The 19,344-nt window shown below is 45.9% G+C and overlaps 2 protein-coding genes across 3 annotated transcripts; one reads left to right on the top strand and one right to left on the bottom strand.

Annotated features, from left to right (window-relative positions):
• The first annotated feature begins 4,287 nt into the window (after nucleotides 1–4,287).
• On the top strand, nucleotides 4,288–6,301 carry SPRYD4 (SPRY domain containing 4). The gene is made up of 2 exons (XM_037847194.1): nucleotides 4,288–4,379; nucleotides 4,743–6,301. Exons 1-2 carry the CDS (start codon nucleotides 4,295–4,297, stop codon nucleotides 5,279–5,281), a joined length of 624 nt encoding a protein of 207 aa, XP_037703122.1. The 5' UTR covers nucleotides 4,288–4,294; the 3' UTR covers nucleotides 5,282–6,301.
• On the bottom strand, nucleotides 5,806–19,344 carry GLS2 (glutaminase 2). Of its 2 annotated transcripts, none has more exons than XM_037847192.1 (18): nucleotides 19,163–19,344; nucleotides 14,600–14,699; nucleotides 14,035–14,156; nucleotides 13,288–13,417; nucleotides 12,668–12,747; nucleotides 12,418–12,581; nucleotides 12,137–12,195; nucleotides 10,806–10,838; nucleotides 10,455–10,513; nucleotides 9,894–9,960; nucleotides 9,708–9,758; nucleotides 9,312–9,488; nucleotides 8,502–8,633; nucleotides 8,293–8,385; nucleotides 8,064–8,125; nucleotides 7,475–7,551; nucleotides 7,086–7,149; nucleotides 5,806–6,958 (listed from the first exon to the last, which is right to left on the bottom strand). In XM_037847192.1, the coding sequence occupies exons 1-18, from the start codon at nucleotides 19,342–19,344 to the stop codon at nucleotides 6,802–6,804; spliced, it is 1,809 nt and encodes a 602-aa protein (XP_037703120.1). In that variant the 3' UTR covers nucleotides 5,806–6,801. The 2 variants fall into 2 exon arrangements, with proteins under 2 accessions (XP_037703120.1, XP_037703121.1); XM_037847193.1 differs by lacking the exon at nucleotides 19,163–19,344 and adding an exon at nucleotides 18,916–19,156 and having other exon boundaries at nucleotides 6,802–6,958.

Below are 19,344 nucleotides of genomic sequence, written 5' to 3'. Positions count from 1 at the left end.
TGAAATATCTATCCCAGCCCCATACTTATAATGCCAGGTCAGCATGCAACCCAGCTCCATTGTATGGACAGTTTCAGAAGGACAAAGGCCCCAGAGTTGCACAAGCCAGCCCAGCAGCCCCTTTGGCTAGCGCCTGAGGCCTCCCCTCCCCCTTCTCTCCCTTTCTCTGGTTGTGCTTTGCTGACTCCTGGCAAAATCCAGAACAATCACCAAGCTCTGAGTGCATCATCCCTCTCCCATCCATAGTTAAGGGCTCAAATTAGCACTGGGAACAGGCCAGGGCCCCAACAAATTAGAAATAGGGTAATCCAAGAAATAAAGTAATAAAGCAACTGGGCCATACTCTTTTTGCCTCCTCCTCCTCTTCCTTTCCTTGGGAGTCAGAAACAACCCCAAGCCAGGCAAATGGATGTTCACTATGGCTCAGGTCCTGTTCTAGGCACTTTTTATGTTTGATTTCATTTATTGGTATTCCCTAGGATTGCATCTTCAGTTTCTTCTCTGTTTACTTTATCTACACCCTCTCCTTGGATGATCTCATCTACATCCTCCTCTCCTTGAATTTTATATCCATAGAGCTATAGAACATTTTCACTTGGGTTTCCCATAGACACCTCAAATTCAGCCTGTCTGAAATTGAGCTAATTATTGCCCTCCTGTCCCCACTAACATACTTCTCCTTCTGTGTCCTCTCATTGAGTTATAAACCTAAGAATCAGCTTGGACTCACTTCCCCATCTTCCCACTCCCATCTAATCAGTCACCAAAACTTCTTCAATTCTACCTCTTAGGTAGTTGAGCCTATACCATATCTCACCTGAGAACCCCAGTGGCCTCCAACTCCTTGTTCCTTTTTCTAGTTTCATCCTCTCCAATTCATTCTCTAAGTTGCTGCCAGTTTATTGCTTTAAAAGTACCTATAATTTGTCATTTCCCTCTTTTAAAGCCTTGTCTCCTGCTCCAGCTCCCATAGCTCCTAAATGCCTGAAAGACTAAGTCTAAACTTCCTATCATGGCATACTTGTGAGGCAGGATGGAACAGGGCATCAAGGCTGTGGCCCTTGTCTTCTAGTCAGCTTCAAAAGAGTTAATGCAAACTTGCAAAGCTTCAACTGCACACTTCACGGAGCCAAAACTTCCCCTAAAACTCTGAAGCCTCCCCAAACCATACACACTTGTAAAATCATGGGCCCAAAGCAAATTCTCAGTTAAGGACAAAAAGCATGGGGTCATAAAGGTTGTTAAATATCTGTCCAAAGACAAATTTTAGATATGCAAAGAGTAGATCACAGTTCTGAGAACTGTGATGGCTATCTCCTTCTAGAACAAAAAAGACAACTAGTTAATGCAAAACATGGTTAATACAAACCTTTTAAGCCGCTAGTGTTCAAAAGTTACTATGGAAACCTGCCACCAGCAAAACTTTCCTATCTAAACAAGGCAATCCATTCCCATTCAGTGCACGCTTCTCTTTGAACATGCCAACACTATCTCTTTAGCATGTCTTCTTTCTCTTTTTCTTTAATAAACTTTACTACTTTTTCCTACTGGCCCCTCTCATCTCTGAATTCTTTCTGTAGCCAGTCCTGAACCTGGAACAGGGTTCTACCTGGCACTTTTGTCAGCAGGGCCCCGGTTACACTTGGACCTTCATAATCCAGACTTAACTCTTCCAGTTGCTCCCCTTATCTCCTCAACACATGACTCTAGCAACACTGCACTCCTTGTAGTTCCTTAAACATCCCATTCTATTTCATAGCCCAGTGCTTTAGCCTAAACTGTTCCGTCTGGCTAGAATGTCTTCTCACCTCCTGTTAAGTAAAACTATCACTTCCTAATTATTATGCACAGAAACATAAAGAATTAATTACTTGGTTGTTAGCAACAAGGCAGGCAAATCATCTGAATGTAGAGGGTGAGTTTATCAGATGGTCAGCCTGTAAGACGGAAATAATACAAGAGATGACAGATAAGAATTTGGTGGTCTGAATAGGGAATACAGTAAAGGAGATGTGACTAAGTAACAGTGTGAGGGCTTAAATCCTTGCAGCCAGTATGGAATCAAAGAAGAACTCTTACAAAAACACGATTCTGGAACTCCCTCTCATTATTACCAAAATGCATAATATTGACAGAACAGGACTTTTCTCAAGGAAATCTCCACACACTTTGCTTCTAGGTTTAACAGGATTAGAAACCTCTTCTCACAAATTTGGATGGGCCAAGCTGACCTCTGGTGGAGAGAATGAGCCACTAACATCCCAAGGATGAGGGCACAAAACCCTCTTCCTTTATACTTATTTACTCATTCAAAAACAATGAGCACATACTCTATGAGTGTGGGTCATGGAGAACAAATGACTTAATCTCCATTTTTAAGATTTCACTATATAATGGGTGAGATAGGTAGCTATATGTGCTGCCTTTTAAAATGTTCCCTCCATAGTAATGGAGAGAATGGGAGACTAGTTAGAAGGCTGATGCAGTAGCCCAGGGGAGAAATGATGTGACACGGATTCAAAGACAATCAGAAATGGGAGATGATAGAGACAAAGAAGTCAAGGACCCCCAGGTTTCTGGCCTGGGCAATTGGTTGTATACAGGGTTGCAGTGAACTGAGTCAGGGAATCTAGAAGGAAGAGGAAGTTTATCTATGAAGATGCAGGTTACATTTGGACATGTTGAGCTTGAGGTGACTGGGGGAAATCCAAGTAGAAACATCCAATAGACTGTTGGATATATAGACCTAGAAGCCAGGAGAGAAATACGGAGTAGAGATTTTGAGAGTCTTTCTCTAGGTAGGCGGTAGTGGAGATCACCAGAATAGATGAGAAGACTCAGAAAGTACATATACATATATGGGGAGAAGACATTGGCTGAAATCTTGAGCAGGATGGGCAGAAAGGAGTAGTATTTCAGAATACTATTTTTCAGGCAGAGTTAAGAAAGAACATATCCTTATAGATAACTAAAAGTCAGGGTGCAAGGTTTGGGAGGTAGGAAATGAAGCCTTGTTTTCTCTCATCTGTAGGCCTCAGTACATGCTGTTCCTTCACCTGCTTAACCATTTCTGCTTTTGAGCCATAGGTCTGGCTACTTTCTTCAATACTCTTCCATTTACTACATCAGAGCCCCCTCCTTTACCTCCTGAATATCTTGTAATTACTCCAATCTTGGCACCTAACACACTGTATTCTAACTGCCCATATTATCATCCATCTCCCCAGCCTTGCGAGAAAGAAAAGATAAACAGCAGCCGTCTCACGTAAAGCCTACGGCCATGTAAGGGAATTTGGTATTCATCCTGGGAGAAATGCAGGCAAATTAAAGGGTTTAAACAGGGGTGTGGCAGGATCCCAGATATGAAACTTAGAAATAACACACTGTGGCATGGACATTGGGTTAGAAGCAGACAGATGGAAGCCTGGAGACCCAGCGGAGGCCAGGGATGAACTGGAATTGTGGTTAAAACTCTGGGAGAGTTAGAATTCATGCTTAATTTTTAGGCTCTTAAAGAACTGAAATTGCTTTTTTGGGAGGGGGGATGGGGGAGGATGGTGGGATATTGATATTGGCTGGCCAGGAGAGGCTTGAGAAGTGAATAGATTAAAAAAGCAGGGATATAGAGTCTCAGGCAGATCAAAAGTTTAGATGTAGGGGCCCTCCTTACTCATCTACCCCAAACTTGTTGCACTCTTAACCAAAATGCTGATAATTTTGGTTAATCTGGGAAAACCAAGTATTGTGTTAAACCCTCCATTCCTAGCCCTGAAAAAACAAAATCAACATTTACGGTATTTATGTATTCAATATTTATTATAAACAACTGCCACTTACCCAGTGGTTGTCAAGCTGTTTTCTAGATTATTCTATCATTTAATTTTTACTAAGGCCTAGGGGCTGGATATTATTTCTATTTTACATATCAGAAATCCAAGGCTCGGAGGAATTAAGAGATTTGCCCGAAGTCACATAGAGGAGCCGGGTTGAATCCAATTATTGTTTAATTCTAAAATCTATACTTTTAAGTATCTTGCTACAACTTTCCAGAAGTCTTATCTTACTCAAATGCGAGCATCCTCGAACAGTACCCTGGGCTGAAAAACAATACAAAACAAAACACGGCAAGTGCAGAAGCCAGTAAAATGGCGGCTCCCTGAGGGGAAGGGGGAGGGTATCTCTTACGTCATCATAGTGCGCGGTCGCCTCTTGCGGACCGTGTGCAAGGGGAGCAGGCCCGACAACGGTAGCGTCACTGCCTGTGGGGGCGTGCCCTGTTCATACGTGGCGCAAGATGGCGCTGCTGTTTGCACGTTCCTTGCTCCTTTGCCATTGGGGAGCCAAACGATTGGGGATTGCCGCCGCTGAAGCCCGGAGAGGTAGGGCTATCTCCTTTAACGTCTTTTGCCTCCAGAATGGTTTCCGTCTCTTGTTCCGGAACAACTCCAGACCCCTCTACCCCAGCCCCCGATCCATTCCCCCTCCCCCATATTCTCTTTGGTCTCGAGATTCCAAACCTGGAACACCATCTGGTTCCTTTAAATCCCTGGGCTTCCCTAATCTGAGCCTTTAGGGCCTGGAAGACTGCTCTTATTAAAACGACCCCCACTCTTATCCGCTTGGTAGTCTGCCTCCTCCTTCCCTTCTTGTCATCTCGCGAACGGCTGCGTCGGATCGGAGTATATCGCCAGCCGTAGAGTTCGGGCCCCTGTCAGCATCCAGTCTCTTTGTTCTTCCTGCAGGTATCACTTTCAAACTGGAAGAAAAAACCGCCCACAGCAGCTTGGCACTCTTTAAAGGTGACACAGGTGTCAAATATGGCATAGTGGGATTGGAACCCACCAAGTTGGGCCTGAATGTGGAGCGCTTCCTGGACTGGGCCGTGGTGCTGGCAGACACAGCGGTTACCAGTGGCAAGCACTACTGGGAGGTGACAGTGAAGCGCTCCCAGCAATTCCGGATAGGGGTGGCAGATGTGGACATGTCCCGGGATAGCTGCATCGGTGTTGATGATCGTTCCTGGGTGTTCACCTATGCCCAGCGCAAGTGGCACACCATGTTGGCCAATGAGAAAGCCCCAATTGAGGGCATTGGGCTGCCAGAGAAGGTGGGGCTGCTGCTGGAGTATGAGGCCCAGAAGTTGAGCCTGGTGGATGTGAGCCAGGTTGCTGTGGTCCACACACTACAGACAGATTTCCGGGGTCCAGTGGTACCTGCCTTTGCCCTTTGGGATGGAGAGCTGCTGACCCACTCAGGACTTGAGGTGCCCGAGGGCCTCTAGTATGCCCATTACTAGAGTCGCTAATCATGCTCTTGATCATTTTCTTGCTAAGGGTGTCTTTTTACTTTGCCCCAAGCAACCTCTAGCTCCCACAATTCGGTATCAGGTCCTCTGTGCAATATCTTAGTTAATTTTTTCCCAAGGCTACCATGGGTGTACTTTCTCTGACTTGATTCCTTCAACCCCTCTGCCTCTTTGTGCCAAGGCCTTTCTCATACTATTCAGTTCTGAGGTCTTGTCTTGCAGCTTTGTTTGAATTTATTCATCACTGTGACTCCTCTCCCTCCCTTTGCCCACATGTAACTTATGTTTATTTTGGGGGGCTCTACTGAATCTCCAAAGTAAATCCTTTCTACCTCTGGCTGGAGGAGTGGTATAGTGATTTAGCCCTTTCTCTACAACATATAGAGTCTGGGCTCTGGCTCCCTCAGTAAGTACTTTATTGACTCAGTGTTACAGAGTGAGATCAGAGCCCTCCTTCCCCAGTACCTCAAGGCCATAGCCCTTCAGCCCCTCACAGCTGCAGCTATTCTCACCCTGAGTCCATCCGCCTTAATCTGCACACCTCTGACACCCGGCGAGTCGCTTACAATCATTGTGCTAGTTACAAACATGACCACAAGAGAAGAGACATTTGGGGGATATCTCAGGGATTAGTGATTGAAACTGTTTATTCTTGAGAAGTTCCATCTTTATTTCTGCCACAGTTGGAACTTCTAGAGGGAGGAGGGAGGCCTGAGGTCTTGCGTAGTCCACTTTTGGTCCTGTTTAGACCCAAACTCCTGTCTCTTGGCAGCAAAATACACTTAAAGCAGTATTTGGGGTTAAGGAAAACTTTGTGGGTAACTGAGTATGTATATGAACTATGTATTGTTTGGGCCCTGTCTGACCCTGTGGTTCCATCTTAATGCTACCTTCTATGATGGTGTTACAGCTGGATACCCCTAAGGGAGAAATAGAAGGGCTGGGTTTAGCAAAAATAATTATTTGTGTAATTAAAGTTTATTTGAGCACAAAATACTTTCTCTGTCTATAAAATTACTGTCAGCGGTAAAAGCAGCATGTTCTGGCCAAGGGGGAGCAACAATCCAACTACTAAAGCCAGGTGCATAGTGCCCTGTCTCCCTCTAGATATATACACGTGTATGGTGGCTGAAGCCCGTCTACCAGAATATCTCTGTCTCTCAGTGGTTTCTTCGGGAGGGGGAAGAGGGGACCTGGGTGAAGTCCTGGGATGGTTTTGATTTGGGCCAAACCATTAGGCTATACCCCGAAGAAGCCCACAGTCTCCTTGGAAAGCTTTCCTCCAGGTGTCCTCTGAGGCCCTTCTCTGCACTCGGTCTGCCAAGGATGCTGGGTATTTTGACTCTCAAAGAAAACATGGGTCTAAGTCACCAAATTACTTCCTTGGTCCTCACTGAAGCAGTGTCGCTCTCCATAGCATTTTTTGGTGGTTCTAGGTTAAGTGTGCAGCCAACTTGTGCTTTTTCTTGAGCAGGGACTGTGTCTATGGCCTGTGCTCACACCATGCTCTCTAAGTTTTCTTTGGACAGGGCCTCGGCTGCTGCCTCAGCCTGAGTCTCGGAGAGTGTGTAGGAGTCCTGATAATCTTGAAGCAATTTGACCACCTCCAGGTGGTTGAACTGCACAGCATCATCCAGGGGAATGTTGCCCCATCTGAGAGGAACAGAGACCATAATCAGGCAAAGAAGACATTCAGAGTGCCGTGGCTATAGACTTGCACACGGTGGCTGGAGGGCAGTGTTGGGAGATGCTCCTCCCTTTTTCAGTTTAATCTACTCACCTGTCCTTGGCAAAAGGGTTCACTTTGCAAGCCTCAATCAGGAATTTAACAACTTCAATGTGTCCTAGGAACACAAGCAGAGGGAAAATGAGAAGGTACAGGTCCTGAAACCTTTGTTGTTAACATTGGTGCAGACTATTGGCAGTTGGGATTTGTATCTAAAAGGGAAGAGAAAAGGCCTTTCCATTTTGCTTCCTGCAGCACCCAACAATGGTCTGGCTGCAAACTGAAGGGAATCTGGATATAACTAGTTGCTGCCCCTGGAGCCTTGAAGGCACATGCAGTGGGGGTTACCATAGAGAAGAAAGGCCAAGCCAGCTTAGGGTATATAGAATATGTAAGGGTCTTATAGACAATCTGCTTCCCCTCTTATTTAACCCTTCAGATACCTTCAGCCGCAGCAATGTGCAGGGCTGTGCGGGAGTCATAGTCTTTCTGTTCCATGTCCATGGCTGACAAGGCAAACCTGAGGGCAGTGGAAAGCAACTGAAGTTACCCAGATCAGCCTAGAATCACTAGTGTCCTCTCTGAAGTGGAGTCAGTCTGGATGGGCTCCAGAAAGAGTAAAAACAGAGCTTATGTCAAGAACTGTAGGCCCTGCACAATCCAAGTTCTATACCCAGATGAGACTGATACTCCCACATCAGAGAGGTGGTAGTATGATATACTTCCAAAAACATCACTGCCTACCTACAGTAGGTGCCCAATTGTATTTGTTGAGATTTGTAATTCTTTTGAGGCAGGATCCCTACCCTCCTAGGACTCGGCTTTTAAGGCCCAGGTAAATAATACCAGTGGCTACTATTAATTAAGTTCTTACCACATTGCAACACTGTACTTTTAAAAAAACTCACTTAAATGCAATCTATGTCCATTCTATCTGACTGTAAGCCGAAGTACTATTTTGCTATTTTGCCACCTAATGAGATCTTTGACTAGTAGTATTTTATAGTGTTTATTTGGTTACAGTAGCAGTACCTTCGAAGAGCTGAGACATCTCCACTGTAAGCAGCAAATAGCAGGTTCACAACAGTCTTGTTCTGGAATACAAAGTATACCCACCTGAGGTACATTGTGGCTTTGAACCCTCCCATGCCCAGCTCTGCCCTGTGACCCTCATTGGATGCTTAGCCAGGTGTACTGCTGAAGGATTATGGAATGTTCTATTCTGAAATATTCTTAATAAGTCACCTGGGGTTTTCCTTACCCGAACTTCTCCGCCTTCACGCCGTGGGTCTAACTTCCGAGCACAGTGCCGGAGGTTGTCATAGTTGTGGAAATTGAAAAGAGACACCAATTTCTAGAATTGTAAGCCAAAGATATTGCTTATTTACTCCTTGCATCTAGCAGAAGTTCAGAATTGCTTTATTTATTTATTTAAAAATATTAATACCTACTATATGCAAAGCAACTCACCTGACAGAAGCTGATGCCCCTATGACTGTTTCCCAGCTTGTCCAGTGGAGGTGATAGACACATCATTCCCATTACATTAGGTACCACCAGGAGAATGGCTCCTGACACAGCTGACTTGGCTGGCAGGCCCACCTGGGGGATAAAATTGAGGATGAGCTGGGGGTGCCCAAAATCGGGATGAATAAGTTAGGGTGTTCCAGATGACCTCATGGGCAACCGTACAACCCACCTCGACCTTCTCGCTGGTTCATTAGCTTCTTTTCTTACTCTATTCCTTCCTTCCCTCCCCTCCTTTAAATTCATTGATCCAGTCAGGAAATATTTATTGAATATCTACTCTCTGTAGAACTAAGGCAAAGCCCCTCGTTTAACTTACATTATGGTGGTGGAAGATAGACAATAAACAGGAAAACAAATAGACAAAACTAATTACAGCTAATGATAAACACTGAGAAGAAAAGAAGTAGGGTGCTGTGATACAGAATAGGGATGGAGGAGCCCACTTTAAATGGGTGCATCAGAGAAGCTTCCCCGAGGAAGTGACATCTAAGTGGAGACCTGAACAAGAAGAGCCAACCACGTGAAGGACAGCAGGAGAGCGGTTCAGAAGCTGGAACATCAGGTATTTATATATTGAGGAACTTGGTGTGTTTGACAAACTCCCCTAAGGATTTTCCACCTAATCACCTGGCTGGAAGTTAATAAAAAAAGGCAGGCACAAGCTTCTACCCCTCCACCTGCAGAGATTCCCTGTTCTCTTTTCTTGGCACTGACTCATGGAAAACATATGGCAGGGCCACAAACACTCACATGGAAGGCAAACTGGCCAGAGAAGTCGTACATGCCACAGGAATGCATGAGGCTGAGGGTGTTGCGCACTGCCTCCGCGCTCAACACACTTTCGCCTGTGATGGGGCAGATCCCGCCATTGGCCAGGGTGGCTGCCATGACACTGCCTGATTCACAGGTGACCTCCACAGAGCACAGCTGTGGAGAAAAGGGAAAGGTGAGGGTGTGGTATGACCTGAACACCATGCTCTTGGGTGCAGAGCAAAGTTCTTGGCACCTTGATTTTTTAACAAGTTCCCCTGGTGTTTCTGAAGGTTACCAGAACTACTGGAGAGGGGCATTCCTTTGTGGGTCAGAGCAAGGAGAGAAGGCTGTCCTGTTCCCTTGGCCATGAGCAAAACGGCAGTGTTTGCTTACCTGGAAGTAGAGATCCAGGGCAGCCATCATGTCCACCCCCTTAGGAAAGCACTAAGGGAAAAGAGGGGAGAACATTTCTCCTCAGGCCATCAGTAGCCCCTTTCACACTGCCAGGATCTCAGCCAAGGCCTCCCAACCCTTGTTGCCCCTCCACCAACAGCAGAATTCCCAGCCTCTCTTAGTTACCTTCTTTTCCTTGAGATAATAGCCAATGGCATAATTCCGATCCCCGGTTTCCTTCTCTGACTGGAATCTGAAGCAAACACCCAATTTAGTACTTGAGGTTGGAGGGATGGGTGTGAGGAGAAGGGGTAAAAATACCTCCCTTGAGAAACACAGAACTACGTCACACATGTCAAACTAAACCAGCCCCTTTATGAATTCTCACAATAATACTGGAGGAAACGTCTGAACTTGAGCAAACACCAAACATAGCTTTATTGTAAAGCGAAAAAAGATAAAAAACAAAAACCATCTTCATCTAGCGTGAGAAAACTGATGAGGTTTTTGGCTTTGAGAGTCTTAGCAAGAAAGAGCCTAGGCACAAGCCATTGCATGGCCCTTCTCATTACCTACTAAATAGAAATGGAACAAATTATTTCAAAGTAAACAAATGTCAATGAAAGGGCTCAGAGGAAGCCAGGAGGCCAAAGTTCCCCTAGGATTTCTTCCTCAAGATTCTCTCTCACCTCCCGCTACCCTGACTACCCTCCCCATACACTCAGCCAGTCCTCCAAAGGGCCTTACGTGGCATTGCTGAAACCCATGAATTCATTGCCAGCCATTTTGTTTAGATACTGCAACACCTGGAAGAGAAGAAGGGGCATGGGAGGCACCACAGACTGAGGACCCCTGCCCCACACATGCCAGGCCAGCCTTCCGAACCCCTCAGTCCTTATCCCATTTTTCCCTGAGAGGACAGGGTCTTCAGGAGGCTTTGCTCCGTGAAGCCAGGAGATCACCACACCTTTGGACATAAGGCTCCTGGTATGGGCTGGTACACTGGATAGTGAGTTACAGCCAGATACTGGGCAGTGGGAGAAGACAGCCTACCAGGAAGAAAAGCAGCCAGGGGCTGAAGAGAACAAGGGAACTTACAAAATCAAATTTCTCTGCTTTATTACAGTCCATCTGCAGAGAGAGAAAGAGAAATGTCAGCACTTGGAGCCAAGAAGGATGGCCAGAGGGGAGGGTCAGAAGGGCCTTGGGGAGTTCAAGTGTTAGTACTGGTCTTTCTACTGGAATTGTGTCACATTTTACAAAGCCTTTTTTTTTTTAAACAACTGAGACCTTATATGTATATGGTGATCTTAAAACCCAAACCGTTTAGATTTTATTATCAAGTAATGAGTGAGCTGGTAACCTCCCCCCATCTATGAGCCTCACCCATCCCTAAGCCTCACTCTCACTCATTCTCAATTCCAACCCTCAGCGCTGACCTCCACCTTCACCTTCCTGACCTCTAATCCTGTCCCTAAGCGCCACCCCTATCCCTGAGCCGCACCGCATCCCTGATCCCTAGCCCTATTCCTTATACCCCATGCTAGAGCGTTACTCTACCCTATCCCTGACTCCCATACCCATCTACAAGACTGGAGTAACAGGAATGAGATGTCTGTTAAATATATTCTAATATTCAGTTATATTGATAATTGAAATAAAGCTGAGAGTCAAGTCCAATGGGAGCTGCTTAGACGGAGATGGGATGAGGCAGATCCCAGATACAGGGATAGAGCATCACAGTGCAAGAAGACTGACTCTGTCTGGTCTCCTCCCCCAGGCTCGTTGCTTCCTGCACGTGGCAGCTACAGAGTAAACACCACAACCCACAACGGCTCTGACACCTAAGGCCCTGGGGGGAGGGTTTCTGACACCACCTTCCCCAGGAGGGGCTGTGATTGGCTCCAGAGTGTGGCTGCTTACGCTGTTCCCGGGTTCTTGCTCAAGCCCTGGGAGACCTACAGCAGACGGGCGAGCCTGACACCCTTGCTCAAGGCCAACTCAGTTGCAGGTGACGTGAATAGCTGCCCTAGCGTGGCCATTCACCCTTCCTTCCTCGTGTCCCTCACCCAGAAAAGTGGCCAATCAGCGCCTAACGAGGCTGTCCTCCCCCGTCTCTGGCATTTGGCCCTTGATCCTAGGCAGGGGTCAGGACCTGCTCACTTCTCTAAGGGCCAGGAAGCTCAGGGCTCCACTCATCGGTGGGGGCAGGGAACATTGCTGGGAAGAGGGGGGAAAGCGTGCTGTTCCTTTTACTAATAGTCTCAGCATGGCAGGTGGGTCCCTGCTATGCTTTCACACGCCTCCTGAGACCTTCAAAGGAATTGGGGCCCACAGTGGTCTCCCTGGAGAGCCGAACAGATATGAAGGATATAGGAACAAGGAGACTTAAAGAACAATACCTTCCAGAAGGCTAGAGCGGCACTGACCTTGATCAGGGAGCTCACGACAATGGCACCAGCGTTAACCATGGGGTTATGAGGGATTCCTGGGGAAATACAAACCACCCACAGTCTTATCAGCCACTGAGCCAAGTCTCTTTTCCAGCCTGCCCTCTCTGCAGGTTAGAAGAGAAAGATTTCTTTGCTGGGAGGAAGGAATGACAGGGCTAAACACAAAGGGCAGAGAAACCCAAACAGCAGGCTGGGATGGCGTGGAGTGGGGAGAGGAAGGCAGCCATGAGTGTGGTCTGAGCCCTGGTGGCGCCCACCTTCCTCGTTGAGGGAGAGCTTGTTGTAGCGCAGGCCACTGGGCTCCTTGCCCACAAACTTGTGCACGTAGTCAGTGCCCAGGGTGCTTATGGAGATGGCATAGGTAAGGGGCTTCACACAGGACTGCAGGCAGAAGGGGATCTTTGTGTGGCCCACGGAATGCCTGGAGGCAGACAGGTGCCATGAAAGGGGTCGGCCTTTCTTCTGCACCTGTGCCCTGCCTCCCCTCCCTCTCACCCAGCATCTCACCGCTGACCATCCACAGTGCACAGGGAGACGCCCCACAGCTCCGGGTTTGACTTGGCCAGCTGAGGGATGTAAGCTGCCACCTGGGCATGAGTATGTAGAGAGAACAGATTCAGAATGGAGATACAGATGTGGAGAAGGGGAACAGAGCTTAGGTTCAGGGTCAGCAGGATTTTTTAGATAAAAGCTAAAATTCTGGCTCCTGCAGGGCATAGGACCCCCTCTAGCCCGATGCTGCCAGAGATGCCCAAGCCTTACATCCTAGAGGAACTCCTGTGGCTCCAATCCTGTAGGGACATCAGTGAAGCCCATGGAATGTTAAAAGGCGAATTCTGGGGTCCCCTTCCCTTTTTGGTTCTTAGGCTAAAATATCCTATAGGTCTCTTTCAAGGCTCTATCGAATCCCTATGCCAATTGTCCCCATAAAAACCTCAGATTCCCCCGCTTATTCTATGAATCACATGTATAGAAGCCTAGAAACATATAAAACCCTTGTCCCCATTTTCACATATTCTGCTTCTCATTTCTCATTCTTTGGAATCCCAGTCCCAAGAAATCTCCGAGGAGCAAGGTATGCCTGACCCAGAGCCCTCACACCCCTCCCTTAGTCCCCTGGCCCTCACTTTGCCTCCTGTGAGCTCTTTGGTATCCTCAAAGATGCGATCCACATGGGCAGTGAACTCCTCAAAATCAGGAATGACAAACTTCTTTCGGAATGCCTGGGTCAGGAGTACAATGTTGCTGCTCACACACCTGGATCCCAGACATGATTGGGTTAGGGGGCTGGAGAGATGCAGCTGTGACTCATTCTGGAGCCACAGAAGTTGGAAATAAAGCAGGCTGTGAGTGGTCATCAGGTTTGGGACCTGCAGTGTGACCTTCAGCAAGTCACCTTATCTTTCTGAGTCTTCGTTTCCTCACCTCTAAAATGAGGGATTGTAAAAACATGGAAAGATATCCCAAGAAAAAAATACCAGAATAATACTTACAGTATGTCACCTTTATATTTTAAAAATTATAAACCATATATGTATATTTACATATATTCATATATGTACATAAATACATAGGATATTATCTAGATAATACCCACTAATCTGTTAACAATGGTTACTGCTGGGAAAGCAGACTAGGATTGGGGAGGGAGGGAAAAGGAAACATGTATTTCTATATTATTTGGACTTTTATGATGATTATTTGGACTTTTATGATGATTATATGCATATATGCAATATTCATATATTATTTGTGTAATAATAAAATAAAACAAGGGGCTGGACTATACCATCCCCAAGATTCTCCCTGCTATTATGCTCTGTGTTTCCACAGATCAGTTTTGAGAGTGGTACCCTTGCTCCTGGGGCCCTCACTTTCGGAAGAGGTCTCGGTCCAAGAGGCCGCCACTGCTGGACTCTCGAACCATGCGGCGCATCTGGTTCATGCAGTCCCGGAGCCGTGGGTCTGATGTTTGCAGTCCAGTGGCCTTCAGTGCCTTTGGGGGAAAAGAAGAGCCAGGTAAGTTCAGCTACAAGGACAGTAATCTTTTCCTAATAATCTGTCCCGACTGATACCCCATTAGCTCAACCCCAACTACTCCAGATAAGTGGAACAAATGGGTGTAGAGACTAAGAAAGGAGGAAATGGAGTAAGTAGCATTGAAGGCTAAGAAGGATATCCTGCCCTTTCTCATAAAGGCAGCTGATTTCTGAACTACAAACCAAGAAGATGGGTTGAGTTGGAGAGTTCAATCTTCCCAATCTGGGGCAGGGATGAGACTGTCTCATCAGCCTAGAGATCGTCTCATCTGCTATCATCTGCTATTCTCCATCCTCATGTAGCAACCTGTCAGCTGCTCTGCACTTGTCCTACCCTCCTTTTCCCACTTTCCAGCGATCCCAAGGGATTAGGGTTCTGAGCAGGCAGAGAACAACTTACAGTAGTGAACTTGTGGATAGGGATTCGTTCCTGTCCTTCAGCGACAGTGTAGAAGAGCAGGTCCCCCAAGCGGGACAGCATGCCACTCTCTGATGAATCACTGTTTGGGAGCAGAGATAGGTCAGGAGGCAGCAGCCTGAGAACTGATCTTGGCACCTCCTTTTAGGACATGGGTTATAAGTCCTCACTTTACTGAACCATGAGATCCATCTCTACAATTTATAACTTGAACTTTCACATCTGTCCTGAGAAGTCCTAAATCTTACTTTCTAGCCTTCTTTTGCTTTCTTGATGTCTGCAAATTCAATGTGTCCAAACCTGAGGTCATCTCAACTCCCTTTGTTCCTCCTCTTGTGTTTCCCATCTGGTTAACAGTGTTACCACTCATCCAGAGTCCAACCTGGAAAAGTGGAAGCATGTGGTATCTCCCCAACTTCAAGCCCATGTTCAGTTGTTCCTCAAGATTAGATGAATCTACCTCAATAATGTCTCTCAAAATCCCCCCTCTCTTCTACTTTATCCCCATGCCAGCAGGGTGTAGTGGAAAGAACCAAAGTTTGTTCTTAATAGCTGCCTGATCTTGGGCAGGTCACTTAATATCGCTGAACCTGTTTGCTCATCTGTAAAATAAGGGTTGTAATATCTGCTTCACCTGGGTGATGCTCACATTAAGAAGACATTCTGGCACAACTATGTGGTGGTCCTGTGAACAACTGAGTGTACGCTTTGTTTTGTATGACTGCATGGTATGTGAATATATCTCAATAAAATGAATAAAAAAAAGACATTCTGTGAAAAACCATCTGATACATATTAGATGCTCAGTAAATCATGTTTCTTTCTTCAAAGATCCCTATCATCTGTTACCCTAATTGGCTCTCTCTCTTGATTTCCAGTCCATCTTCCACAATGAGCTGGTTATCTTTCTAAAACTCAAATATCATTTCTACACCCCAAAACTTTCGTGGCTCCCCAGTGCCTACAGAATAAAGTTCTTAATTTTTGGCTTTTTGAAACGTGGCTCCAACTTTCTTTTCCTATTTCCTGCCATGCCCAGACTCTGTAGTTCTGCCAGGTAATAGACAGTTTCCCAAATGGGCCAGACACTGTCAGACCTCCTGGACTTTGCCTATGGTGCAACTTCTGTGTGGAATGACCTTTTTCTCTTTCCCCTGACACAGTCTTGCTTATCCTTCCAAGTTCAGATCAAATGCCATCATCTCTATGAAGTCTTCTCCAAACCTCCAGATTTTGCTTATGTTGGTATGACACAGTGCACCAGCTTAATGTCAGAGGTATCTCCCTTGCTCCACTGCTAAGTCTTTATGTTTTATATACCTTTGTCTTCCTAGCACTGAGCAAAATCCTTTCTGTGCAGTGGATCGTCAATAAACAATTATTAAGTTGCATTGCTAGGAAGGTGCCTATGACCCAAAACATCTCCATCACTGGCTTGTCATAGTACCTAAAGTTCCAGATACTGAGGACTTCTTGGTCTGCAAGAGTTAACAAACTTTGAGGAATTATTGTATCAGATCATTTCCAAATATGACAGCTAGTTGAGATTAAGACCCTTCAAAACCCTTTGACCCTACAATTTGACTTCCAGGAATTTATCCTTCAGGAGTACTTACACCCCCAAAGTAACATTCACAGTTATTCATTGCATGGCTAGTAATAGCAAAAGGCTGGAAACTACTTAAAGGTTCATCAGTAGGGGACTGGTTAGGTGAATTATGGTATATTCAGATAATATATTATGCAGTATAAAAAAAGAATGAGGAAGTGCTTTAAGTATTGACATAGAATGACCTTGAAGATGTAATATTAACTAAAAGAAGCAAGTTGTGAAACAGTGCATATACCATAGTACTATTTATGTTTAAAAGGGAAAAATATGTGTTTTCTTATTCAGGCACAAAACATTTCTGCAAGGATATATAAGAAACTGATAAGACTTCCTCTAGGGAGAGGAAGTAGGTACTGGGCAAAAGGGGTGAGAGGGATACTTTATGTATCTTTTTGTATATTTTGAATTTTGAAGTGTATGAATATGTTCTCTATTGAAACAGTACATTAAAAAATAAAAAGACTCTCAAGAACCATGGTATAGACTAGCCATGTGTGTGTTTTGGGCCAGAAGGAACAACCAGGAGAGCGGAGAGTCTCTCATTTCTGGAGAAATCCAATAGGATAGTACCTACAGGGAGGAGAGGAGCCATGTAGTGACAGAGGAGAGCAGGGAAAAAGCTAGTTAATATCCATTCTGAGGGAAAAGTCAAGAAAGAAAGTATGCAAGAAGACTTTGAAGGCCTGGGAGCTGAAAGAAGGTAGGATATAATACTACACCACTGAGTGTATCATCAACCTTTAAAAATTGCAAATATGGACCCAAATATGGATTGATCTACAGTATAGTGTTAAGGGCGGGGGGTAGGGGGAAGCAACATGCATAACAATGTGTGTAGTATGATGCTGTTTGTATAAAAAAAGAAAATATCAACATGTATTTGTTGATATATGCATAAAATATCTCTAGAAGGTTATGCCACACATCAATGACATCAGATGTTTGGGGAGAAAAATTTCCTAGGAATTTATCCTAAGAAAAAATTAAACAAATACACAATAAAGAGTATGCAGTAACCAAACTGAAGACTGATTAAATAAATTATGACACTTCATACAAAGAAATCTTTTAAAATGCCAAAACGGTGGCCATTACAAATGACAATGACAAACACACATACACACGTTCAATGATATTAAAGTTGTTCATAAATGGAAAAGATACGTTAATAAAAATATGAATACTATGATCCCATTCTTGTTAAATTATATATATCCATATATAGATATATATCACAATATTAACTGGTTATCTCTAATATTGACATCTTTATTTTCTTGATGCTCTTCTGTATTTTGTGTTTTTTTTTTTATGATCAGACAAATAATGCTAAATATTAAAAAAAAATTAACCTGAATAACATGGAATTTTCTCTTTGCTGCCCTCCTTCCCCTCCAAACACAGGAACCCATCCCCTTCACCCCTCCCCCATGGTGTCACACTCCTTGAGCCAATCCCCCCCCAGTGCTCTCAACCCCTTCTGCCTAGAGAGCACCAGTCCAAGGCCATTACCAAGGTTCTTTGGAGCACAGGTAGGCAAAGGCAGAAGAGGGAACCAGGTTCCCTCAAAACACCTTCACCACCTGACTCCACTCCATCACCTGACTCCACTGAATAAGGAGGTTGCAGGGGAGGGTGTGTGTGTGAGGTGGGTGGGGTGGGGGTGGGATGGCGGTGAGGATGGGGGTGGGGGGTGGTTACCAAGACACCTTTAGCTCCCCATCCCACTATGGAGGCCAAGGGAGGAAGGAGGTTAAATCTCTGCTCTAATCCACCACTATCTCTCTCCCATAGTGATTATTTGGGAGGAACTTGGAGTGGAGAGAACAGGAAGGAGAGGCTTATTTTTTAAAGTTTAAATGTTTGCTGTCTCCTTGAGAAGAGGCTGATGGAAAAGTACAGTATAATTATTAATAACAAATAACACCTTATTAGTCTGTTAACCCTCAGGACAGGGACTCCAGTGGTGGTGAGGCAGCATTTGGGTCTGTCTGGCTACTTTGATTATGATGTGCACGCCTTTCTGAGTGCTCTCAGGTAGAAGTCAATGACAGGGCAGATGGTCCATTTCCTGTTCCTGCTATAATAGGGCAGGGCTACTTGGACAGTGTCTATGTTGGCGTTCTGAGAAAGACAAGATTTCCTTTTCAGCTCCTTCTCCGTCTTGCTGAAAAGAGGCTCAGTCACCAAGTGTTCCCAAGCAGTGCGGGAGAAAGAAATCTGGCTTCTCCGGAGGAAGAAACACCCAAGGGAAGGGAACCTTTTAAATCAGGGAGACTGCGTTGTTGCCCAAATAACGGTTCTTACTGGCTCTGGTTTGGGAATCTGCGTCTTAATGATTTTCTTATCCCCATTACAAATATTCTCCTCATTGAACAACCAACTGGAAAACCACCTTTATTCTACAGATTACTGAGCCCTACGCACACACCCAACACATCTGACACACGCACGTACCTGCGCACCAGTAATACACGCGCATCACACATTACAAGCAGAAACAGAGCCAGGTACAACTAGACCCGAGGCAGAAGGCTGTTCCATACCCAGGCATCCCCTAAAATACACTCGAGGACCGGGAAGGAGTGGGAGGGTGAGGATGGGCGGACGGGCACTCGGCCCTGCACTCAGACACGTGCACCAAGCAACATTCCGCGCCCATCTGCGTTCCCCATTAAATACGCACCTTGGACAGGCACCATCCCGAGGACCGACCTGCCCAAACGCCCTCCCGGGCGGATGGCACATTACAGCCCGAGCGTGGCGGACCCAAAGCCCCAAATCTAAAGGAAAGGGCATCGCAGGCTAGTGAGCGAGGAGCGGAGAGGAGAGGGGACAAGTGCGCTCCGGGTGGAAGGAGACTCAGGAGCTAGCGAGAACGACAGCGGGAGTGGGAGCGAGCCTGGCCCCTGCCCCGGTCCCCGGAGCCTTACTGATCCTGGTGCTGCGGCTGGTGGCTGTGCGGCGTCTCCCTGCCCTGCACCACGGCCTCACTGAGGCGATGCCGAACGCCCCCGCCAAGGAGGGGGCTCCGACTCAGGTGACCCCAGCCTCCCCGCCCGCAGTGACTGCCGGCCCTGCTCAGGGCATTCTGCAGAACCCTCATGGAGCGCAT

The sequence above is a fragment of the Choloepus didactylus genome, chromosome 8 (genome assembly GCF_015220235.1).
Source record: "Choloepus didactylus isolate mChoDid1 chromosome 8, mChoDid1.pri, whole genome shotgun sequence".
In the NCBI taxonomy this organism is placed as follows: domain Eukaryota; kingdom Metazoa; phylum Chordata; class Mammalia; order Pilosa; family Megalonychidae; genus Choloepus; species Choloepus didactylus.
Note: the sequence above shows the minus strand (reverse complement) of the source record. Positions and strands in the feature narration are given on the sequence as shown.